The sequence below is a fragment of the Entamoeba invadens genome (genome assembly GCF_000330505.1).
Source record: "Entamoeba invadens IP1 unplaced genomic scaffold scaff_1105074725183, whole genome shotgun sequence".
NCBI classification, from domain to species: domain Eukaryota; phylum Evosea; order Mastigamoebida; family Endamoebidae; genus Entamoeba; species Entamoeba invadens.
Window position 1 is genome coordinate 700,467 of NW_004443692.1, and position 25,389 is coordinate 725,855.

Here is a 25,389-nt window from a genome sequence, read left to right on the forward strand (position 1 = left end):
TTTCTCTCTTCGTAAATCGAGTCAGGGTCAAGCCGGGTTGTGATTGAGTCTCGTAGCTCAAACTGAAGTCGTTGGATAGTACAGAGTCTGTTTTTAAGTCTAAGGTCACAATTTTGACCAACACGTTTTGTTTGCAGGAACACAGTGGGTTGACAAAGACCTGAAATTCACAAGCAAACCCCTTTTGCAGAATGACTAACTCTGGTTGTGTTCGTATCACACACTTTTCATTTTTTGTGACAACAAATTGAACTTTGAGAGTGTGTTTGGAGACATTCCCAATACAGAGATTCTCGACCGTTTCGGTGTTGATGGGGATCTTCTCTTCATCGCCAAATATGATGTTTGGTTTATTCAGTGCGATAAGAGCATTCAAATTCTTCACAAACTGGACACCCATTTTCTTCATACAAAAAATATGGACGTTTTGTTTCATCTCGCGAGTTCTGGCAAGCTTCATGAAAAAATTCATTGCTAGTATTATGCAAATAAGTACAGTAATAATCATGAAAAGAACAAAGATAACTACTAGGAATATGACCCACCACACTACACTCGACTTACAATAAACACCACTCGTGTCGGGCTTTTTCCAGAACGAACATTTGGTACACTTTGATCCTTTTACAACAACACAATCAGTTATTTGTGAAAGCTTCAAACAACTCCCAGAAGAGTACACATGGTCGTCATTACATGAAATGCATAAATCAGAACTAGAACACGTCTTACATATTAAATCACATTTGTAACATTGCCGATTTTTGTTATAATACCCATCATCACATTGAGAACAGCCATTCTGTGAACTGATCTCTGTAGAGCAATTTGTGATGGTAGATTTAAGCTTGCAGACGTTTTCCTCTGTCATAAAATTGTATTCGTCACACAAATAACACTGAGAAGACGTGTAACAAGTCTTACAACCAGTGGAGCACTTGGAACAACCAAACTCTTCTCGATAATAGCCATCTGCACACTTGACACAACCGCCATTCATATTGAACTGAAGACAAATACCTGTCAATTCAGTGTTGTTATTACATTGGTGTTCATTTAAGTATAACCCAGAAGAGCACGAAAGACACGTGAAAGCATTTAAGCAAGTCGTGCAACCAATTGGACATGACTCACAAATACCTATTTCATTGTAATATCCTTCAGAACACACCAAACATCCTGTCGGTGTTGTTTCTTCACACCCAGTGAATTCTAAAATATTGCTTGTATCATCGAGTGTCACACATGTGCCGTTATATAACACATAATTTTCTTGACATTGTACACATGCTAAACTGACTTGAAAAAGACAATTTGTAATCTTGTTGGCACATGAAACACCATCATATATCTCACCAGAAGAACAAATACATTTGTTAGACAACGTGGGTGTACATTCTTCTTTAAAAACACACACATCATTTGAAAGAAGAGTATCTCCACTACATATTAAACAACGTTCTTTGGTACACAAACTACAATTCGCAAATTTGGTGGAGCATTGTTGACAAAGACCGGAATTGATATATTCACCATCTGAACAACTCATAACAATTTGAGAAGTTACACACTTCTTTCCATCAAATATCATCTTATCCTCACAAATGTCACATTTAGATTTTGAAGAACAAAATCTGCAGTTTTCAACACAAGGACTACATGTATTGTTTTCGTCTAAAAAGTACTTCAAAGAGCATTTCAGACAACGATCGTTTAAAGCTTCAAAACATCCCACCATTGGCTCACATTTATTGTTTAATAAATAATATCCACTATCACATTGAGTGCAAAACAATGAAGAGTTATCACATGTATCACAATTGTTAGTATGTTGCACACAACTTGTAATGAACTCCATACATTTCTTCTGTAATGGATGGTATTTCATTCCACTTACACAAGCAGTACACACCCCGTTGGTGTAAGAAGTGCAGTTTTCTAATGAGCAGACGTTTGTTATTGAATCCAAAGAGTACAAACAAGCGCATACTCCATTATTTAAGTATTTACTATTTTCACAAAGAATACATGCACTTGATGTCGTGAAATGATATACTAAAAGTCACTTATTTTGTACTCTTCGATAAACGAAAACAAACTGTCGCAAACATGAACTCCACTTTTAATCTTTCCATCAGACGACAATGTGGTATTGGAATTTGAACTGTAAAGTACCGACGATTTATCATCGAGTCGAGAAAACTCCCCTTCAATATCACCACTGACAAGAACAATTGTCTTGTCCTCACTTGTAACAGAACGGAGTTCAAAGTTAGACCCAACAATGTAATTACATGTAAACACGGGTGAAGACCCATAGATGTAATAAATAGTGTTTGTCGCGGTGACGACTTTGAAAGTGTTATTGTTCGATAGATACACACTGTAATACAATAATGTAGTTGAGAGTTTCTTGTATACCACACTTCCCAAAGAGAGATCAATAATTTGAGAAACTGGTTCATCAAAAGTGAAAAAAGTAGAACACTCCGAGTCGTCCAAAGTATTATTTGGGCAAATGCAAGTGATACTCAAATTTGGTAAAATATTCTTTGAAGAATAGTATTTGGTGTACCCATTTGAACACCGCGTGGAATACAAATTGTTGCTCGATGATATCTTAGAATTAGTGTCATTTGAACTAAAGAGATATGCAAAGAGTGTTGGTGATGCTATATTCACATTGAAATTTCCTACCAACTCAAAATGTGTGTTTTTCTGTGGTTCCAAACAGTCCAAGTAATTTAAGATTATGTCTGCTTGATTGTTTTGGCTATTAATTATCTTTGCGGGCATTTTCACTGGGTCTATTGTGACATTTTTAAGTATCAAATGTTCTGTATATGTTGTCAAGTGTTCAAAATTTATAACCATTTCAGTGTTTGTGTTTGTAAATAAAATATCATATTCTTTGTTTTCGACACTATAAAAATGAATGAGTGTTGGTTTGGCTTCTATTGACTCTACTCCCAAAACTAGATTATAGTTAAATGAAATTAAAGTTATTTCTTTGAGAGTATAATCAGTTATTATAAAATCAGTTTTGTTGAACAAATAAGCACTCGTATTCTCTTGACACCCTTCTTTATATTCAAAATGCCCTAACGGCGTTGCGCCATTCATCATCGAACAGTAATCCCCCATAACGAAAGTTGCAAAGAGAAGAATGGTTGACAACATACAAATTTATACAACAACAAAAATCAAGATATCAGAACAACCCTTTTAGTTATTGAATACAGCACTTTTGTCTTTGACTTTTCAATGAATCTATTTTAAGCTTTTTCGATTTCGTTCAATAAAAAATAAATGTTTTATCGCATGTGAATTATTAATTACTTTATCTAATTATTTTATTATTATTAGTAGTACATTGCAAATACTCAAATCTGATGATAAAATAACCAATTAAACCAATTAAACATATCAAAGGAACTTCTTTTCATACCTAATTTAATAAATTAGTTTAATGGTTATGATGTCTCTTCAAAACCCCTCTCTTTATTCGTTTTTTCACTTTCTTTGTCGTTAAATACAACAAAACTCCTAAAAATTATAATAATAAATCATAAATAAACAACTATCAACTGATACAGTTTTAGTGTTTTGTTATGACAATAAATTTAAGTTCATTTGTTTTTTGTTTTCCATTTAATACTTTTAATATAATACTATTACTTATTTATATTATAAAATGGAATTAAAACATATTTGTAGAAAAATTGACAAACTTTGTTCAGCGGAAAAAATATCAAAAACTATATAATCACATTTTATTTAATATCAATAATCATTTATTCATTTCACATTGTTTTGAATAAATTTAAAAATCCCCGATTACGACAAATTCAATACTTTTTGATCTATTAAATAGGGGTAGTTTTTACTTCCATAAAATAAACACATATTTGCTTGTTTTCTTAATTATAATGTCTTGTAATTTACGTTAATTCAACTTTATTTAATGGTTCAATCATCAATTATATAATTGTTTTAATTAAAACAAATAATTATTTTATTTATATGTTTAAACTATAATCATTGGTAAATATATAATTATATTTAATTGCATTTTTTCCCGAAATTGTAAACCAAATACATAAACCCTAAAAATAAAAAGTCACTTTTTTATCAACTTGATTTATTGTATTATAGTTAATAATATATTAATGATACACAAATATATTAAATAATAAAAATCCTAATAAAATAGTATTAATCATTAATAAGAACAAATACTATTACTATATTATTTATATTATTATAAAAAAACTAGAATTATCAACTACTAATGAGTAAGAGAAGAGAGAAGCGTGACTATTCTTTAAGTGACGATTCTGAAGAAGGCACAAGGCAACACAGAAATCGGAAAAGAGATCGAAAAGACAATCGTCAAAATTCACGAAGAGACGTTCAACCTGTCGAAGAACAGCCGACACTTGCACCAATCAAAGAGAGAATAGTTGAGACTTCCAAATCGATCGAAGAGAAGAAACCACGACACCCCACCCGAGACATGGATGACTACGATTTACTCACTTCGATGGGCGTGAAAGGCTTTGGCAGTTCCAAAGGACTCAAAGTTTCCGACAACATTGAAGGGTTCTCCAAAATTAAAGCGACGAGTAAGATATTCAATCTTCTTATCCAGAAGCGTGGGACTTACCAAAACCCAATCGACATCAAACTCAAAAAGTAAAGCCTCAAGAACCCACTTAAGATTCTCTTTTCTATGAATACAACTTATTTCATGTTATGGTTCATGTATAGTATATAAACTAGTAATTAACTAATCTCTCAATCCAAGTAAAACAGTGTCAAACCGCATAAAGTCGTGTCGTATCTCTCGAGCCTTTCGTTCCTCACAAGAATACTCCTCTTGGCATACCTTCCAATTCACAACTTTCACGCGATACCACTCTGACATCATACTTCTGACATTCACTCGTTTCCCAAAGAAACACCTTCCACTCGGTGTTGTGACAAATGTGTATCCCTCCAAAGGACCAATCTCGACATTTTTCACTTCGCGCAAACTCCCCATTTTTGTTCTTAAAAAGTCTATGAAGAAGTTCTCTGAATTTTTCTCAAGTGGGAAGACTTGGAGGAATGTGTGTGTTGGAAACCCACTTTCATTTCGCTGCGAAACACACTCGATGCCAACCACCTCGCTTGAAAATGAGTTGTAAAACATTTTCAGAGCAGTCAAATACTTTTGAAGCTCCTCTATCCCCTCCTTCACCATCTCTGAAAGTCTCCCGATGTGGTGAATTGGCACAACATTCAAACATCTTTCGATTAACGGCCCTTTTGCGTATGTTATATAGAAATACAATCCACATGAGATCAACAATTTATCATCAAAACTTGATGTGCTCGACATACAAAACCAACACGTCCACAGTCGCTCTTGTGGTGTCAAAGTTCTTTGTTTGATCGGTTTTGTCTCTTTGGGTGGTGGGGTATGTCGTTCAACACTACTCTTCTGTACATCTTTTGCAGCCTCTTTCCGCCTCTCCTTCTGGCCCACAAGTCTTTGTCTCTCACTCTCCAACTCGTTGAAAACGGCTTTCGAAAATTTGACTCTGTCATACGGATTGATGTTGTTCTCCCATTTTTGTTGTTTCTTTGGTTGGACTAAAAACACGCTTTTGCACTTCTTGTATTCGGTCTCTGGGGCAAGGGAGTAAAACTCGGAGATGACAGTTTTGTTTTCGATTTCCGTTCTAAATGGTGGGCGTTGATAAAACATTTTACCGGACGTGAAGTGATAATTAGGGTTTGTCCCTTTCGCCAAAATTGCTGCGACATCGCTGTATGTCACTTTGAAAGTTGGTTTGGACGAGAGTGAAAGTCTGTCGAGGACATATGAAGGCCAGTAAGATGTCAGCATGAAGGTGCAGTTCTCTTTAGGGTAAAAGTTTTTGATGAGTTGTTTAGTCGTTTTGTATTGGACAGCGTCGACCGTTTCGTCGATTGTAGAATACACGAAAGAGTACTTATCGATATAGAACGACCCAATACCAGAGAGTATAGTCGTTTCGCCAACAATAACTTTTTCTAATTGCTCTTTATAGAATGGAAGAGACAAGATATAGACGGGACATGGTGATGGTGGGAACTTCTCACCTTCTTTCACTTCGACAACATCCATAAAGAAGACGGCTTTCACGTTTTTCTTTTTCAACAGCTGTTTTTAAGTCATTGATTTGTGTGCGACAATTAACACAGATGATACAAAAAAGATGAAGAATAGAATGAAAACAAGTCGAACAAACTTTAGTAATTTTTTGATAGACTGTAGAGATGTATGAATGCTTTGTAGGGCCGATGAAGAGAAAAGAGTCTTGTGGATCAAATGTATCTTCCTTAAAAGGGTCTTGTGATGCGATCTCAGGAAACGAACAATTTTCCGGTTTATCAAAGTTTTGGAGTTCTTCTGGAGGTATTCTCCGCTTTGGTTTGAACTCTTCATTGAAAGTGTTTGGTGTTTGAATATGAGTTGATGGGGTTAGTGGTAAACGGAGTATGGAATCAGCAATTTCATTTTCTTCATGTACATTGACACTACTATTACTTTGATCTCGAGAAAGTTCTTCTCTGTTTTCAGTAGAAGTAATAAGTGGTTGTATATCTTCCTTCTCTTGAAAGTCATTAATAATGTCTAATTGTGTTTCTTGATGCAATACAATTTGACTCTCACGTTGTTGTGAAACGTGTTGTACTCCGTGGTTGAAACACTTTAAGTCACTTGCATGTTTCACGTCTTTAATTTCCTTTACTTCATGACAAGGATGTGCTTCAACTGGTGTGGGTTGCGAGTCAAATATGTCAAACTCAGAAGAATAGTCACGGTCTGGAGGTAATGCGTTGACACTGTCATAATTGTTGCGCGAGGTGTTGTGTCGTCGCCATTCCCAACTCATCCAAAACTGATTTATTGAATTTATTTGTAATTAAATATAAAATAAAAATTGAATAACAAAACAAAAAACATTTAGTAAAAAAAATAGAAAAAAAAGAAAAATAAATAAATAAACTTATGATAATTAGTTTGACCAACTCATTTTTATGTCCTTTTCAAAACACTCATTCCACCAACAAAGCGAAAGTCAATCACAAGAAAGTTACGAAAACTTTATTGACAACTCGGGCTATTTTGGCGACGACTCACGCACAACTCAAGACCACAGTTTAGAAGAAGATGAAACGTCAAAAGGAACTATTAAAAAACAACAAATGACTGAGGAAAATGTAAAAGATCTTTTACGTTCTTGTGACAAAGCAGATGTCAAAACGATACAACTCATCTCACAAGTATATTCGATCAATTTTACATTCCGTTTGTTTAATTTTAATAACATTTTAATAACGTTTTAATAACATTTTAATAACATAAATAACAAAAAGAAGACGAAAATGGAAAAACGTTTTTGCACCACTTTTGCAATCAAAAAACTGACATACCCGAGATTTTACCTTTTATATCTAATAAAGAGACAACGAAGATCAAAGACAAATCTAATAAGATTGCGATAGAATATGCGCTTGAACAGAATTTACAAGAAACAAGTGTTCGACTTCTTGACTTGAATAATCATGAAAACGTCAAAGTCTGTTACGACTATTTTACACAAACGGGTGGACCAATCAAAGAAAAGCCAACAAATACAAATTGCTTTGGCTTTTTGTTATCTTCACGCGAATTTGTTTCAAAGCGGAGGGAATCAAAACATATCAAACGCGACAAAACGCGGTCGACCAAATGGAATAAAATGATGACAAATTGGACGTCCGAAGTTCCCCCGAAGCTTGAGAAACGGGTGTACAAAGGTGTTCCCGTTAGTTTCAAACGGATGTACTGGCGAAAGAAGTTTCAAATGAGTGATGAAATAGTTTCGACTGTTCAAATTGGTCCTCTTGAAGTGACTCAATTTGATGGAGAAATTGATTGTATGATCGAACACACATTTCGAGACCATTACAAATATAAAGATCGGTATTCTTTTGGTCAACAGAGTGTTTTTGAAGTTGTTCGACACTTTTGCAATACCAAGCACCGTTTCAATGAAGGGATCGTTACTGTATCTTCTGTACTTTTGATGTATTTAGATGAAAAGGAGACCACCATTGCACTTCAGAAAATGATGGAAGGACAGTGGGAGAACTTTTGCTTTGACGGTGATTACGTGAAAGACTTTTCCAAAGAAATTAAAAGTGTTTTAATGAAAGAGTGTTCATCACCACTCCAACAATTTGGGATGAAAGACAATGTATTACTTGAGATCATAGTAGAGTGGACTAAACACTGGTTTTTCAATATATTAGAGTTCGATACAGCGATAAGAGTTTTCGACTTTATAATATGGAATGGGTTTGATTGTGGAGCTTTAACTGTTATAGTCACCGTATTTAGCCTCATCAAGAAGTACTTTGATAAGAAACAGACAATCGATGAAATGACTCAACAACTCAAAAATCCGTTTGCCCTCATCAAAGAAGACGAACTCCCAACACCATTCGGATTTATGAAATTATTAGAAAAAAAATTGGTCGGAATACACACCTTCTTGTATAAAAGAAAAAAATGAAATGCTGTTTTTATTTATGTTGTTCTATTCTATAATAAATCGTTAATAATATTATTAATAACTTATAAATATTATTAGTTATTCTTTATTAAAAAAAGGTATTGTAAAGAACTATTACTTTAATATTAAAATACAAATTAAATAAAAACTCCATATTGATAGTATTTATATAGTAATGAAACAATAATAACAAAACTAAAAAAGTAATCACTTTTTCACTTTCTGAGCAAGTTCTTTGGTGAATTGTTGTGGATTGTTTTCGACTCGGAAAACAAATTCCTTGTCTTCTGTCTTTATAGTGATATTCTCTGGTGCGGATCTCTTCGTAATGACCTTTTTGATGTCTTCATACATAACTTCATCCAACATGAACACTTCTGACTCGTTCTTTTCAAGGATAAGCATCTCGATCGTTGTGAGAACCATTGTGACTTCCTTCTCTTCCTCTCCCATGACGAGTTTACCAACAAAGGTCGGGTTTTCTTTGATCAAGTCGTTGAAATAAGCCGAGTCGCCTTCTTTATCTTTTTCGTCATCCTCTTCAACAATTTCGAATAACTCCATTTTTTTCCTCTCTTTTTCTTCGCTTTTCTCTTCGCTCTTTCCGTCCGACTTTTCAGGAGATTTCTCATCACTCTTTTGCGCCTTGAGTACTTTTGTCGTCATTTTTTTCTCACTTTTTTGGGGGCTTTTTGGTTCAGTTTTAACTGCAATGTTTTTCTTCTCACCATCCGCCATTCGTTTCTTCTCAATCTCCGCGTTTCTTTGTTCTCGTTCATTTTTCTCTTTGAGCGCTTCTTCCATGTTTTTCGCCGAAGTTTCTTCGTACTTTTTAATTCCCTCATCGACTTTTTGACTAATGTAATTCCACCAATTTGCTGACGTTTCGGTGACGGTTTCTTTCGCTTTTTTTGTTTTTTCTTCAACAGTCGACATGATTTTTTCCATATTCTTAACTTGCGGGTTGCAGACGTAACAATTCGGGATTTTGTGTCTATCCAAAGTAATCATTTTTTTCATGGCCGCGGCATGAAGTTCTTCAAATCCTCCCTCCACAACACAAATCTTTGAAACTCCTTTCTTACAAAGTGTTATAACCGCGCTTTTGACCTCTTCTGTATTCCCGAAGTGCCCCGCAGCGTTCGACCCAAAGACGAAAACAACTCGATTTTTATTAGAAAATTCCTTTTCGAGTTCCTCCAAATGTTCTCCCGTGATTGGCAGTTCAACACGGACCGCACCCGTCACGCTGCACCGGTCAAAATCTTCCTGATTTCTACAATCGATGAACAGAGGGGTGATGTGGCGTGTTGTAATATCTTTTGCCACGTCAACGGCATTGACCACCACGCAAATTGAGTTTTTCAGAGTTCTTGCGTAGTACTTTTGGAAATTGTACGAATACGTCACACATCCGGTGATGTATCTGAACACCGTCAACGGTGTTTTTGTTCGGAGATAATTTGCTGTGCCAATGATTTTAGGCACCTCAGTAAGAGTAATTTTCGTTGCAAGAATTGGACTGAAGGACTCCATTGAATCACCGAAGTCGTGTTGTCGCAGATACACAATTGCAAGCAACACGAAGAAAAACGTCGAAGGGTCTTCATTTAAGAAAAGAAAGTCCCAAAGAGAGAAGAGTGTTTGAGGCGTGTCTGGAAGAGTGCATAAGAGATCCAAAAAGTACTCATTCATGATGAAATCAAGACTGATTCTTTTCGATTGCACTTTAAGAGATAATGAAGGGCAGTGAAAGAGTAATAATAAAGAGAAGATATTGTTAATGCCTGTAATACATGAAGGATATCGGGATAATAAGTATTTATGAAAATGATCGAAAAATGCGATGGTAGTATTTGTAAGACTAAGAATGTGTTTGTTGTGTTTTAAATCAAGTGCCAACGTCTCTTTAGAAGCGTTCACTTCTGCGGACTTTTCCTCTTTTTTCTCTTTAACATTCTCGTCTGTCTTCTCTTCTTGACTTTCTACCTTTTCATTGCTGTCTTTTACTGTCGATGAAGCGCTATTTTCAAGTGAAGTGTTTGCTTTGTCAACATCGTTGTGATTTTCAGATTGAGGTTTGAGATCCTTTTCCTCAATCTTGTCAGACTCTATCTCGAAAGGGTTAAGTGAATATAAGTAGGCAGCAACTCTATAAATAGCAGCAATATGCGTTTTAGTTGGCGATATAGTATACCTTGCTATAATAGTATCAACAACAGCCCACACAATTGTTTTGTTTACCGCAACCATTGTATCAATAACTTCGTTGTGTTCAGCACTTACAATTTGTTTCACTAACACTTTTGGAGCTAAAATTGTTTGATATATATCACTTCTGAATTTGTCTGGAAGTGTTCCGTGACATATCGACTTGATTTCGTGAAGGGACTTCGTCTTAATGACTTGTTCTATTAAATCCTCAAATTGAGTGTCCATTCCAATCTGAGTTTTTTGAGTTTTTGTCTTTCAAATAAAAAGATGATTTTTTCTCTTCAAAAGTTGTGCGCCTTTTTTTGCAACTTTTTCTCACAAAACAAATAAATTGGTATTGAAAATGTTTTTCAAGAGAAAAGATTATTTAATAACAATTATTATAAAATTACTATAAAATTACTATAAAATTACCATAAAAGTACTATTAAGGCATTTTGTTTCTTTTTCCCTTAAAACACAAAAACATTGTATTTTATTCTGTCATCAATCCCACCAAAAATTAAAAAATACGTTTTATTTGATTCACAGTGTTTTTGTTGTTAAAAAAGTCCGAATAATACCACAGAATAAGAAATGACCAAGTCAATTCTAAACGTAATTAATTTATTAATATTTACTATAAAATAATGGGAATTGCTATTCTAATAGAATTGACTTTCAAATCCGAAGATTATTAGACCAATTTGTCCTCCAATAACTCCCTCTAAATTAATATGAACTTAATTATTGAACTGGACCACTAGAAGATGCAATACAAAGACTCCCGCATCGATACAAAAGAATTGGTAATGTGTAACTTATACCCACATTCACACTCATTTCAACTAACAGATACATTGGTCAGTGTCTGTGACATTTGTGGATATCCAACGACCCCATTTAGTACCAACGCCGAGTGTACCAAATGCCATATGGTGATCCATTCCGATTGTAGCGAAAGTTGTTACCTTCCATGTGTCTCCCTTGAAGAGGCGACTACACTGAAGACTGAAAAAGCACATGAGGACCATTTAAGTCCAGAGAATGACGCACTATTGAAACGATCTCTTTCAGAACGGGGTATACTCAATGGTCACCACGTCATTGAAAGTTGTTCATCTTTAGTCCAAAACGCGACATGTGTTGTGTGTCGGTCTATTATTGTCTCTCTTTCCTGTTTACATTGTAGAATATGTGGTGTCTATCTCCACTCGGAGTGCAAAGATGCTCTGCAGAACACGTGTCGACCCATTTCACTTCCTTCTGAAAGGGATTATCATTGGTTTGTCAACGGGAATTGCTTGTTGAATGCGAACACAAATTCAAATAACACGTGCATCGTATGTAAACAGTCTGTTGGGAGCAGAATAGCACTCACAGACTTTAGGTGTTGTATGTGTGGCATGGTAGTTCACGGGTCTTGTATCCACTCTGCACCGCCTATTTGTTACCATGGAGTACTTGGAAAGTATGTCATTTCGCCGTCACTGACTCAAATGGACGAATATGGCGATTACAAAGCTGTATATAGACGCGACAAAACACCAATGATCTTCTTTGTGAATCCAAAGTCGGGCAATTTACTTGGAGAGTTTCTTCAGAACAAAACACAGGAATTGTTTTCATTGCCACAAGTGTGTAATGTGTTGCAAGGGTTTGATAAGATTGTGAAGTACATTGAAGAGTATGGGAATAAATTTATAGCGGTGATATGTGGAGGTGGTTTGTTTTAGTTTTAATTCTAATAAAAAATGAAACCAGAATAGTTAAACAATAGATGGAACTGTTGGATGGGTGATGAATGAAATGAAAAAGGCCAATAAAAAGCCACAATATTTTATTATTCCGTTTGTTATTAATATAGTATTAATTTGTTAATACTATTAATATTAATATATTACTATATAGTATTAAATAAAATGTTATAAATTAATAAATAGATTGGGCACAGGCAACGACTTGTCAATATGCACGGGATGGGGTGGAGGATATGACGGGGGGGACTTAATCACACTTCTTCGGCAAGTTCAATATGCTTTGGTCCAACCATTAGACCGTTGGAGGGTTTCCATTCACCACAAAGACGCAAAAGAAGATAGAACTATTGTTTTAAACAATTACTTTTCAGTGGGGATAGATGCTGGTATTGCTCTGGACTTCCACCAGCGGCGACAAGCAAATCCGAAGATGTTTGGGTCACGAATTGGAAATAAAGTGCAGTACATGTTTAGTTCTCCTGTAGCACTAACTGGGGATGTCGGGGACATCAACAAAGTGATTCAATTGCGAGTCGATGGTGTTAATATTGAGCTTCCGCCTCTTGAAGGTATAGCGTTTTTGAATGTGAGTACTTATGGTGGAGGTAATAAGTTCTTTGATGTTGTTACTGATGAGGAATGTATGTTAGGAATGAAAGATAGTAACTTTGGCGATGGGTTGATTGAGGTCATCGCGTTTTCATCGTTTGTAGAAATGCCATTCTTGATGACAGGAATGCAACAACCCGTTAAAATAGCACAAGGCACTGTCATCGAAATTACGGTGCTCGAAAAGAAACCGGCACAAACCGACGGGGAACCTTTCATGCTTGAACCATGTAACGTCATCATCTCACTTTTCGATAAAGTCGATATCCTTGTCAAAAATCCATTTTATTGATTCTACTGTTTAGTTCATTTATTATCATTTGTATTCTATAACTGTAACTTTCAAGAATATACCAATAATTAACTTTGTTTTTAATTAAAATAATATGACTTATTTGGATAACCAGTCAATATTCAACATTTAATCTAAATTGAGTGATTGAAAAGTTCAAATGTTTTAACACGTTCGCTGTTTCCCCTTTTATTTTTTTTTAAATAGCATAGAAAAAAATGTCAATTTTGCTTTTTCTTTAAAAAAATCATTGTAAACCCGTTTCATTTTTTCTGAGGATTTTTTGACACACAATATCTTATTTAAAAATATTATAACAACAGAGACATAATCCTCAAGATTTGAACAAAAATTATAACGAAAAGATTAATTGATTGCAATTTTTGGAATTAACCCAAATTGTTAGCACTTTTCCCGTCGTCAATATTTTTATTCCGATAAAACACAAACCTACATTTTTCTCTTTTTAGTACACGACTGTCATTCTTTCTCATATTTTTAATGTTTATCGACAATTCAAGACAATTTGAAAGGTTCCGACAGTGGTTAAACAACATTTTTGAATTTTAGTTCTTATTTCATGTTGTTGTAATAGAAAAAAATACGAATCCATCAATATCGACAAGCACTCCCTCGTCGCTCGACAAATTTTTGTCATCATCGTGATCTATATCTTTTTTTACAATTTTTTTTTGTTTTTATATTAATATTATAATTATTATATAAATAATAATATCTTTATGATTTTGTGTTGAAACCGACTGATTTGACCTAAATTCAAATCAAAATTATGTGTTATACCTCTTCTCAGCTACTGTTTGTACGCCCGTGGAAACCAATTTTTTGTCCGTACTGGGTAGACGCAGATGTCATTTTCCCGCAAGCGGGTGATGCGCGACTGGGGAAGATAAAACGTGGATAAAACGGGTGCACAAACAGATTGTTTGCGTGTGTCTTCCTGAGCCTTCTTTATAATGCTCCGTATTACTCGGTTTACACTAACCCAAGGTAAACCTGTTCGACATTGATTTAATTGAAACCATACCAATATTTACTTTATTATTTATATACTATTATTATAATTTATATATGATATCAAAATATAAATTTGTTTATTAATTTTTTATTAATTATATTTTACAATAATTAAGGGCAATTAAGTCTTTTATGTAAAAAGTTAATGGAAATAAAAATACACAAAAAATAAAACTTGTTAAAATTATTGCCAAAAAATACTTATCGAAATTAAATATAACTTATATAATAATATATTAAATTAATATTATTAATAATATCATTGTCATTATTTTCAAATAAAATTGGCTTTAATAAACTAATAACTACCACATATAATTCATAAAGTTTAAATTTGGTTTGAGAATAATCGAAAAAATAATTTTTTTATTATAATTCTTGAATAGTTATTTATAATTATATCAAAGTTAAATAATTATATTTATTTCATTCTAATTTTGTTTTAAAAAATAATTGGGGAAATTGACAATACAAATTTCTTTTCTGATTGTCCTGTCAATATTCAAAATGTTGGTTATTTTTATTATAAATATAGTAAAATGAAAATAATATCAAATCTATTTTTACTCTTTTTAGAATTGGGAAAAAAATGAAGAAATCTATTTGTAGAAAATTTATACATACAAAATATTGTTTAGTATTAATATTAGTTGTTGATGGTAATGTTATAGTAATTTTAAAAGAAAAAATTCAATTCTAAGAACCGATTTCGCAAAAACGAAAATGGGTATATTTCACATAACATACTGATATACTATTAAATAGATATACTATTAACTAATAACCAATAGCCAAAAGAAAAAAGTAAAACATGCCACAGAAGTTGTAAAGAACCGTTTGAAAAAGAACGACAGTCCTTTCTGAAATGCCATTTCTTTGTAAAAAGATTCTTTAATAAATCTGAAAACCTAAAGAGTGAGTGATGAGTGACAAGTCGAAAGAAAGCAGCTCTTTATCGAACAATACAACGTCCAAGTCCTCTTCCACGTCTTCTTCAGATTCCAAAAAAGATTTAAATACCACTAAAAATGTTAATGAAGAAAAAGAGAACCAAGAAGTCCCGGCTGTACAAGTCACAGACTTAGCCCAACTAGAAAAGTCCTCAGACACACCAAAATCGTCTTCTGGTAGTTCACTGCATGAGACTGGTGTTGATATTTCCATTACTCCGACTGCAAAGACTCCCGAGAGTGGCTTGAATTCAACGGAGATTGAGATGGATGAAAACAATGAAGAGAAAGCTTCAATAGAGAACTCGACTGACATCAAACCGTTTGTTAATGTCGAAGTGATACCCGACGAGATGGAGAAGTATCCGATCCAAGCGTTGATTTGGACTATCTTCAAATCAGTATTAATGGCAATCCTACCATTCTTTATGGTGATAGTCATTGGTGCTGTTGTTGTTGGGTGTTATGGAGGTATCGACGACGCAAAGGAAAAGTTCTTCGACAAGCTTTCGACCTTTGAGAAGAAGGCAAATTTGCTCTACGCGTTCTTCTCTTATTCGATCTTTGTGGGGCTTGTGCCTTTCTTAGTCACAATTGCTTTCTGTCAAGTGAAGATCAGAAGACTTTGGTTACAAGTGATCGGGACATTGGCCTTCTTTGGGTTCCATGGCGTCGTGGAGTTCATTTGGCTTGCGTTGAACAATTTGATGAACGGAAATATTGGAAACGGCCCATTAAGAACAGTCATGTTATTCTTGGCGGATCAAAGCACTTACTCTCTTCTTTATGTTGTACCAATAACCTCCGTTTTCTTTGTATATAGAAAACTCGACTTCTCAATCGTCAGACTGGGAAGATACATGAGCTGGCATAAATTCATCTTCAGAGATTACCCACTCACGTTGGCTATTTGTCTCTTCTTTTGGGTCCCAGGGATGATATTCTGCTACTCTATGATGCCTAATGTCCAGTTTACTTTGCGTCTCATTCTCCAATTCGTCACATCAGTCACTTTGAATGTCGAATCGGCAATTGCAGTCTGTGTGAAAGGATCTAATGATGACATCGAAGAGGATTTACCAATCGAAAAGGAGGAATAAAGAACACACTGCTGTATGTCTGTTGTTGATTTACTATAATTGCACTATTAATTTTACTATTTTTTATTATTAGAATGGTCATTTTTATATAATATAATATAGTTATTTTAATATACTATCATAATATAGCTTTTTTATTAATTTTTTTATAATCAAGAGAAATAAACTATTGATAAACTGTAATATATTATTTTTATGATTTATTATAACTATTTAATACTAAATAATTATATAGTAGTTAGAAATAGTTAAAAAAATTAATGAAAAAAATTTACATCGTATTGTTCTTTTAGATTTTTTTACTTGAAAAATTGAAGAGTTCTTTCGTTTGATATAGAAACATGGAGCGAATTATATACACCATGGATGATCATACAGATTGTATTTGCAACTACATTGAAAAAGTTGATATGAACCAAAACACAGAGTCTGATGACACTGCGATCCGTTTGGTTATTTCGAATATGCTCCAACCAAAACCAATTGCAGACCAAATGGACGAACTGTTATTTAGTTCAAAAGAGGAAAAGGAATATTTCCAATCCCTTCCCTCAAACAATTGTCACTGTTTTATGACTGATGAGTATTACATCTGCAACTGTACTGAGAAACCCATTTTTGTGTGTTTTGATTGTAACAAGAGGATGCTCCAGAACAACCACAAAAATCACTCCAAAGGTAGTCATCCAATTAACACATTGTGTCAATGTGGAAGTTGTTCCAGTGATATTACCACTCATCTTCAAAGTCCACAACAACTTTCGCCACAAGAGTCAAAACCCGATCTAATAAAATGCCCACAAGTCCCACACAACATGAATCACCCCAAAGTCGACTTAACAACATCCGCTTCAATTATGGTTCAACAAAAACAAGTCGCTGATATATCTCCCCCACAAATGCCCACCGAAAAATTGAAACCAAAAAGTAAAACAAAAGACAAAGTGTCATTGCAACCAAAACAACCACTTTCACAACTCATTTCAACACAGAAAACAAAGTCTTTAAAAAAATTCGCCGAAAAAAAAGACGCCATTGGAAAGACCTTATCTGAGCAAAAAGAAACCGCACGCATTTTGCTACAAAAAGGAAATGTCAAAGACAAAATCGAACTTTTGAAGGAAATCGACACGTCGCGAAAACAACAAAAACAAGAAGACAAAATAAAAAAGAAGTCGGAAAGCTTCAAAATAGCTCAAGAAAAATTGGACGAAGACCGACGACGCGAAAATAACGAGAAAACCATTCAACAGTCGATTGATGTTGGACTTGCACTTCAATCAGAAGTCCCACAAGCGTTGTGTTATATTCATGGATACGAACAAGAAAACAGTCAACTTTTGAGTGATGCCAAAAAGAGTGTTTTGGGTGAACAAGTAGTCACTTTATTGACATTACTTCAACATGGCGACATACCGGAATATATTCAGCTGTGTGAGTATGTAACACGACTCCTCCAGATTAGTCCAATAAGGAAGTATATACTTTCGTTCTTACTTAACGAACAAATAGAAGCAAAGAGTCAATACAATCGACTGTTTAATTTCAACTTGAGTGGGAACAACTTATTGTCGGTATTGTGTGATACATTCTGCGCATTAGTTAGTCACGGGAAAGAAGATGACGGGTTCTACCTCATGAAACTTCTTGTTGTTTTGGGTACTGCAGTATTCAAAGAGATTTCAAAGGCAATTAGTGTGTCTTCCCTTGTCGTGAGTAAGAAGACGGCTTTATTAAAAACATTCAGAAGAGCTTTTTTTGGGTATGACTGCTTCTTCACTGAACTCGAGCAAAACTCGATCTTTCTTGATGGGATTTTAGACGTTTTAGCACTTCGATCATATCAAGTGAAACGGATGTCGACTGAACGAGTGAAGTTGAATTATTCCGCATTGTTCACATCGATAACTAACCTCCACAATGCGTTGAACAACAAATTTGGATTAACAAACAAATACTATTTGAGTGAAGTTCTAATGAAAGACAGTGCTTTGTTTCAAAAGTGGATTAAACAGTTGGTCTACTTTATAGGCGAATTTGAACTCAACAAATTGACAACGTTAAACCACAAAGAACGACTCAACGTTTTACTCTTCAAAATTCTACAGGAGATCTCTAACGGTCTTGCAGAGTATTTGCACTACTTTCAAGTCAGTATTGGGCACTTCAAAATTTTGAAACTGCACTTGAACTTTGTGGTCGACTCCGTCATACGAAAGAGTGGAGAAAACATTATGGGACAAATGATGCTGATTCGCCTCTTTTCGCTATTTGTGCGCGATATTTTAGTCCAAAAAATGTCGAAAGGGATGTGCTACAAAATTGCCTCTGCACTCATTAATTCTCAACGTTTCAACTTCTTTAAAATAGCAAAGGACTTTTTCGTCGAGAAAAAGCCCGAGAATGTCGACGAAACCAAAAAGATTCATATTGACGTGTTTTCTCTGTTTTCGGACTATTTCGACGAGTTGAGCTTTTTAAGTGAAAAGGAGAAGAAGAAAATAGAGGAAGAATCGACTGCAAATGCTTCTGAAATTCTGAAGTGTTATTTAGAGTTGTTCCGAGAAGTAAGAAAGATGGACCAAGACGTCTTCAGAATGAAGCAAGACAGAAGCAAGACTTTTACATGTCCAAAACAGTATGCACTTGTCTATTCTTTTGACCCACTTTTTGGGTTAGGGTTAGACTACTTTATGATGCAGATTATCACACTCCAACTGAACTTGTTTTCCTTTTCTAAAGAAGGTGGGCAGAAACAAAGTTTGAGTTCATTAAGAGTTTCTCAAGAAGATAAGAGAGAGATGAATTGTATAAGACCTTGGAATGTGAATGACGTCGATCTTGTCTTGTACATGTTAGAGGAAAGTGACATCGAGTTGGTGAACAACTCATCTTTAAAGTACTTGACAGCACTTGTGTTTTTCTTTGCTAATTATACGTACATGAAGTTTATAATAACCACTCCAATTGACGTGGAAATTTTTGTGAGATATCACCCAACACTTTCAAAGTATGTTTGGGTTGACTCTGGAGTTGTTTCTTTCTCGCCTACCGAACCAGAAGTGGTTGAAGTTGTTAATCCCGATATAATGAAAAAGATACCATATTTCAATCCATATTGCCCTCGATTGTATAAAAAAGAGTACGAGGAAACTTGGATCAAAATGGCGACACTCTCATTCCAAGTCACTGCAACGCCAGTCTACGTGTTTTCATATCAAATATCCAAATTCCAAGCACTCAACGATTGTGTTGAGAAGTTGATTGTAGGACTTCTCAATTTCTTAGTCGACAACTTCGCAGTCAAAATTGCGTTTGACAGAAACTGCTTTTTACTTCTGAGAGTCATGTGGATGTTTGTGAAATTTTCTTTCACGAAGCCAGACAATGTCGACGGTTTGTTTTATTTATTAGAAACCATAAAATTAATGTGAAGACTTCTTCGATAAACTGTCTGATGTTATAAACAAAATTTGGACCGTTGCACTGTCAATACTCGCCCCACATTTAACTCAAGAAGAAGCTGTTGGTGTTCAGCCAGACTCCAATTATGAAATTGCAATTCAAACAATTCAACAAGTTAAGCTCAAATCAATCGCCAATGTTATTCAGTGTTTAGTCATTGAAACATGCTTAGAGTTGGTCAAGCAATTGAGTGCGAAGAAAGTCGGGTATCCAAAAGACAAGAAATGAAATTTAGTGTATTTTATGTACTTTCAATTTCTAGTAGAAGTATTATTAATATATAGTTTGTATAATTTATAAATGTAAATTAATCTTCATGCCACATCCACATTTCCAAAAATAGAACCCGACTTCGACATAAGCTAAAAAACAATTAAACTGGAAGAGTCAAGAGTCTTTCTTTGTCACTTTGGCTTGAATTTCTGGAGCTGCTCTGTGAATCCTGGGTTAGGACAAACGCAAAGCCTTTTATCCTTGACAGTTTGGAATGCTTCTGGGAACGTCATTTTCATTTTTTTCATGATATAAGAGATGACAATTGAGGCGGACCGACTCACTCCAGCAACACAGTGGACTAACACATTCTTCTCTTCCGAGATGTATTGGTCAATGAATTCAAATGCTTCTGAAAAGTGTTGCGCGATGTTGTCTGTTGGTGTGTCTCCACATGGTATATACAGGTAGATTACCTTTTTGCTGTTGTAAAGTGGTTTAACTCCTATAGAGAGGACGGCGTGTATTTTGAGTTCGCGGAGAGTTGGTTTTACTGTAGCTTCCATACTCCCCAAATAGAGGTGCGGGGCTATTTCATTTGGAAGGACTTGAGCAAATGGTGTTCCAAACGTTTTGTAAAACAAACTCTCTGTGTGTTTCACTGTTGTTATCCGATTTGCGGTAACATCGAACCGTTGAATGGACTTCAACCCGTTCATGCACTCATAGTCAAAGTCTGTGAGTTGGTTCCAACCCAAATTTAACTCGGCTTAAAGTCAGTGTACCACACTCATTGAAACAATTCGTAAACGAAATCTTGAAATACAAACTTAAATTGGAAAGACTTTTCAGATCACTTGGGATGGTTGTAATTGAGTTGTATGAGAGGTTCAAAGACTTCAACGATGTCATTTGGAATATGAAATCCGCATTTGTTATTTTGTTGTGTGAAAGATTCAGGAGTGTCAATGACGTCCAGTTTAACACTTCATTTGTCACATCAGTAATTTTGTTTTCGGAGAGGTCTAAAGTATTTAGTGTAGTCATGTATTTCAGTGCTGGAGTGACAGTGATATGATTTAAAGTGGCGATAATAGTTTTAACATTGTTTGCTGTAATTTTCTTGTGGTTAGTTCTTCTCCTAATAATAATAACTTGAAAAACAAAACATGTTGTTTGATGTGACACGATATGAATCGTTGGAATGCGTTATCCGTCAACTTCTTCTTGCTCGCGTTAATTCCAATCCCGACTTGGAGCATTATAAAATCAAGTTCTTTGTTTTGATTCAACTGTTTTACAATAACAAAGATACAACTTGTACTTTAAAAATGTTTTTCATTTTTCCCACAAAAATGAAAAAAGAAAAAATGAAACCCTGATAACTCAGAAGTCACAGATTTAATGGCCGATATTAATCTTACAAAGGAGGACTTGATCAAACAACTAGTCGAAATTAGAGAGACACTCGCAGTCGAAATGAAAAAAAATCAACAACCAAAATCTGAAGAGCTTGACAGTCTTAAAGACAAAAACTCCCGTTTGGAGTACAGAGTTAAACATTTACTCAGGGCCCTCGAGGAACAGGATAAGGAGATTGAGGAACTCAAGAAGAAGCTCGGAAAGTAACTAGTTTTATTTGACTCGGGTTTTGATCGCTTCTAGGTGGTGTGTTATTTTATAGATTGGTTCGAAAACAAATGTACCATTTTGTTTAGTACAAATAACCATTAGAATTTATTAACTAAATATTTATCAAGTTTTATTACTATTTTTTTTAGCCAATAAAAACTAAAATAATTTATAACGGAATAATATATAAAGTCTAAATATCAATAAATCGTAACAAAAGTTGACAATATACTTATTTTGATTGTTAAAAATCGGAACAATCTTTTCATGGAAGTACTAAAACATATGAAATTTAATATTTGATCAAAAAATAATCAAAAAATAACAACGAAAAGTTTTTGTAAATTATGGAAATAATTTACACCATATGTAATATCAATTTTAACTATAATACCAATGAATTGAAGTTTCTTATAGATTATATGATGATAACAGAATGAACCGAATTTAACTTTAGAAACTGTTGTTTTCTTGAATCTTTCCAAAAATAAAAAACATTTTGAAAAATAATTGATTCTTAATCATATACCACTTTGATAAAATTGGTTTTCAAATCTACAAAACAGGAAAAGGCATTTATTTTCGTTATTTTTCAAAAACTACACTTTTTACATCCAACAACAAATGGGGTTTATTTTAATTGATATAAACAAAAAAATACACTGATTATTTTATTTTTAATATTAAATAATTAAATACCCTTTTAAAAACGACACGAATCGTTTATCATTGTTTACAATTTTGTATTATAGAGTTAAAAAACCATTGAAATTTAGATACGGATAATATATTGTTATAAATAAAATGTATCGTACAACGTAAATGAAAAAAAAAGTTTTGAAAAGAATGATCAATTAAAAATACATTGTACAGTTCTCCAACAATAAAAATCAACTTATTTTGTTACCTCAAGCACAATTACTGTTATAATTCTTTTTTTTCAATTTAAAAAGATGTAATTTGGTTGAAAGATAAAACTCATAATAAAGTTAAGTTGTTGTCTTTTTAATTTAAATGATTATAAGTTAATATGATTCACCAATTAAATAACTTATTAACTTATTTATGTTCAAAGTGGTATTAATGTAATAAATGTAAAACAGTTTTCATTGCGGTAAAACAACATTTTACAACTCGAATCCTGTATGTTGGTTAAGCATAATTTAAATATACAACGAAAAGTCCGATTTAAATAAACCACTTTTTATACGAATGTATATTTGTATAACATCGTATAAATAAATTGAAACATCGTTATTTTTTTGTCGCAACCAAAAACAAAAACAAAAAAATGAAATGAAACAGTCATTATTTTAATTCAAATTGTTCTAGTACACTCTGAATGTCATTATCATTTTTCTCAATAACTATCGAGTATTGGGTTTCAAGCCTTCTGCATATCATTTGGTTGACTTTAATGCCGAGTCCGTATATTTTGTCTGTTGATAAAATTATTTTGTTCTTTAAATAGATTTCAACAACGTTTTCACAGACCATCGAAGATCGACTTCCGCTTGTGAACGTGGAGTTGCAAAAAAACCCATTCAACCACGCCAAGTCAATTAACAAATGGATTTGTTCGTATGTTTTGTTTTTGGTGATGCGTTGTTTTGCAGTGTCTTGCGAAATTCCAATTTTCACATCGTACATTTGTCGTTCTTGAACTCGTTTGACCACAAAGGCTTCAACATCTATCCAATCACTCCCTGTTTCAATTCTTCGGATGTTAATGAGTTGAAGAGAAACGTTCCCTTTTTTGACAGGACGCTGGACAACAAAAGTATGAAATTTGTTGAGGATCGAAATCAAGACACATTGTACACACACTTGGTTATCATGGTGTGCCTTGAAGACACTCATTATAACTATCTTCGATCCACTTTTTGGGTCGAATCAGGACGTTATTAATAGCACAGAAATATTGATTTTTTTTAAACGAAAATTCCACCAACTCAAAAAGGAAATTATTCGAAGAAACAAAAATACTTCGCATCAAAACCAATAAGTTGCGTTTGTTGAAGATGGTAAATCCAGTGTTTCAATATATATTAAACCCAAATTTGCCGAACTATAAATTACTTTTCGACATTATTTTCAGATTGAAAAAAAGTTCATATTGTGATTGATAATTATGTGTTCCCAATTAAACCTAAAATTTCGGGATTAATATTTTTTAAAAAGCCGATTTTGCCACACAATTGTCAAGATACCAGAAAAATGGCCATTTTAAAAAAGCAATTTTTTTGCAAGATTAAAAAATTTATTATGAGTTACAAAAAACTTAAAGATGATCTATACAAGTCAAAGATGTTGCATAACGAGTTTTTATTTTTTAAAATAAAGTTTAAGTATACAAATGTAATACTAAGGTTTCGACTTACTATTTAAATACTATTTAAATAGTAATGAACAATTTTCTTTATTTGTTTTCAAAAATGGTCCAAATTCAACTTTTCATATTAAGTTTTTACAATGGTATAGAAATTATTAATTATTAGTCGAAACCTTAGTGCCACATCTGTTCAGATGATTTAGTTTTATTCGTTTTTTCAGATTTTTGTATTATTACAGAAAGCAACATTACTTGAAGTTAGTGGGCATTTATGTTTAGAATTGCTTAAGCAAAAATAGATTTCGCATGACTTTAGAAAATGGTGGAATTGTTTTCGAATCACGAAACACGAAACGTCAAACTTTATCAGTAAAAATATCAATTTTTTTAATCAAAACTTTTTTTGGTTACATGAAGTAATAATAATATAATAAATTATATAATTTTGTTTTTAAATCAAATTTTGGCTGTTTTGATTTACATATTTTATCCAATAAATGATAATTTCAACCATTCGTTACAATCAAATAATGAATTCCAATTGTTTTCAACTGAAAAAATTTCAGATTGAAAATAATACAAATTTGGACCGCCACATTTTTGGAACATTCTTTGACCAATTTTAAAGAAAGTCAACTTGTTTTTTTCATCTAAACATTCCCACAAAGACCAAATTTTTTAAAGGTTGAGTTTTATTTGATATTTGAGTCAGTTTTCGTTTTACTCGAAACGAGAAACTAAAAAAGAAAATATACAAGTTTTCGTAAATGATAATAAAGATCATAACTTTTGTTACCATCATTTTTGTCTTTTTTTTCAAATGAGTAATTAAAACAATTATTCATAATCATGACAATTAACAACGACACTGGTTTGTTGCATGCTTTTTGATCGTTGATTGGCTCAACGGTGTGGTGGTTATACAGGAAATGTAGTTTATCAACTTATTCAAAACTAACCAAACAAAAAGAACTCTTCATTTTTGAAATACAAAAACAATATTAACACTTCATATATTCGTCTGTAAAGATAAATATTCGAAGAGTAAAATGAATAAAAAAACTGTAAAAATCTTAAATATATTAGTAATGTATTTGATTTCTAAAAATTAACAAAAAAAACTATATATTTTAATTAAATTTTAATAATTTTCATTTTTTATTTAATTTAAAAAACTTGTTATTTACTAAAAATATTAACATTAACAAAAAATCTTA

The 25,389-nt window shown here is 33.4% G+C and overlaps 10 protein-coding genes across 10 annotated transcripts; 5 read left to right on the plus strand and 5 right to left on the minus strand.

Annotated features, from left to right (window-relative positions):
* On the minus strand, window positions 1-1,591 carry EIN_182920 (protein kinase domain containing protein; the record flags this gene model as incomplete). The annotated part of the gene is made up of 1 exon (XM_004260758.1): window positions 1-1,591. A coding segment is annotated over one exon (1,591 nt), but the record flags the coding sequence as incomplete, so codon positions are not given.
* A 2,700-nt stretch (window positions 1,592-4,291) lies between these two features.
* Window positions 4,292-4,699, plus strand: EIN_182930 (hypothetical protein; the record flags this gene model as incomplete). The annotated part of the gene is made up of 1 exon (XM_004260759.1): window positions 4,292-4,699. The coding sequence occupies one exon, from the start codon at window positions 4,292-4,294 to the stop codon at window positions 4,697-4,699; it is 408 nt and encodes a 135-aa protein (XP_004260807.1).
* Window positions 4,700-4,789: 90 nt separating this feature from the next.
* Window positions 4,790-6,926, minus strand: EIN_182940 (hypothetical protein; the record flags this gene model as incomplete). Its single annotated transcript, XM_004260760.1, has 2 exons — window positions 4,790-6,190; window positions 6,279-6,926. 2 exons carry the CDS (start codon window positions 6,924-6,926, stop codon window positions 4,790-4,792), a joined length of 2,049 nt encoding a protein of 682 aa, XP_004260808.1.
* A 145-nt stretch (window positions 6,927-7,071) lies between these two features.
* On the plus strand, window positions 7,072-8,591 carry EIN_182950 (hypothetical protein; the record flags this gene model as incomplete). Its single annotated transcript, XM_004260761.1, has 2 exons — window positions 7,072-7,342; window positions 7,411-8,591. 2 exons carry the CDS (start codon window positions 7,072-7,074, stop codon window positions 8,589-8,591), a joined length of 1,452 nt encoding a protein of 483 aa, XP_004260809.1.
* A 207-nt stretch (window positions 8,592-8,798) lies between these two features.
* EIN_182960 (hypothetical protein) lies at window positions 8,799-11,030 on the minus strand (the record flags this gene model as incomplete). The annotated part of the gene is made up of 1 exon (XM_004260762.1): window positions 8,799-11,030. One exon carries the CDS (start codon window positions 11,028-11,030, stop codon window positions 8,799-8,801), a length of 2,232 nt encoding a protein of 743 aa, XP_004260810.1.
* A 524-nt stretch (window positions 11,031-11,554) lies between these two features.
* Window positions 11,555-13,445, plus strand: EIN_182970 (diacylglycerol kinase, theta, putative; the record flags this gene model as incomplete). Its single annotated transcript, XM_004260763.1, has 3 exons — window positions 11,555-12,509; window positions 12,565-12,634; window positions 12,728-13,445. 3 exons carry the CDS (start codon window positions 11,555-11,557, stop codon window positions 13,443-13,445), a joined length of 1,743 nt encoding a protein of 580 aa, XP_004260811.1.
* Window positions 13,446-15,402: 1,957 nt separating this feature from the next.
* EIN_182980 (hypothetical protein) lies at window positions 15,403-16,530 on the plus strand (the record flags this gene model as incomplete). The annotated part of the gene is made up of 1 exon (XM_004260764.1): window positions 15,403-16,530. The coding sequence occupies one exon, from the start codon at window positions 15,403-15,405 to the stop codon at window positions 16,528-16,530; it is 1,128 nt and encodes a 375-aa protein (XP_004260812.1).
* Window positions 16,531-16,892: 362 nt separating this feature from the next.
* Window positions 16,893-20,223, plus strand: EIN_182990 (hypothetical protein; the record flags this gene model as incomplete). The annotated part of the gene is made up of 2 exons (XM_004260765.1): window positions 16,893-19,926; window positions 19,967-20,223. The coding sequence occupies 2 exons, from the start codon at window positions 16,893-16,895 to the stop codon at window positions 20,221-20,223; spliced, it is 3,291 nt and encodes a 1,096-aa protein (XP_004260813.1).
* Window positions 20,224-20,399: 176 nt separating this feature from the next.
* EIN_183000 (dual specificity phosphatase DUPD1, putative) lies at window positions 20,400-21,470 on the minus strand (the record flags this gene model as incomplete). The annotated part of the gene is made up of 3 exons (XM_004260766.1): window positions 20,400-20,977; window positions 21,039-21,330; window positions 21,378-21,470. 3 exons carry the CDS (start codon window positions 21,468-21,470, stop codon window positions 20,400-20,402), a joined length of 963 nt encoding a protein of 320 aa, XP_004260814.1.
* A 1,678-nt stretch (window positions 21,471-23,148) lies between these two features.
* Window positions 23,149-23,833, minus strand: EIN_183010 (hypothetical protein; the record flags this gene model as incomplete). Its single annotated transcript, XM_004260767.1, has 2 exons — window positions 23,149-23,666; window positions 23,695-23,833. The coding sequence occupies 2 exons, from the start codon at window positions 23,831-23,833 to the stop codon at window positions 23,149-23,151; spliced, it is 657 nt and encodes a 218-aa protein (XP_004260815.1).
* Between the last annotated feature and the right edge of the window lie 1,556 nt (window positions 23,834-25,389).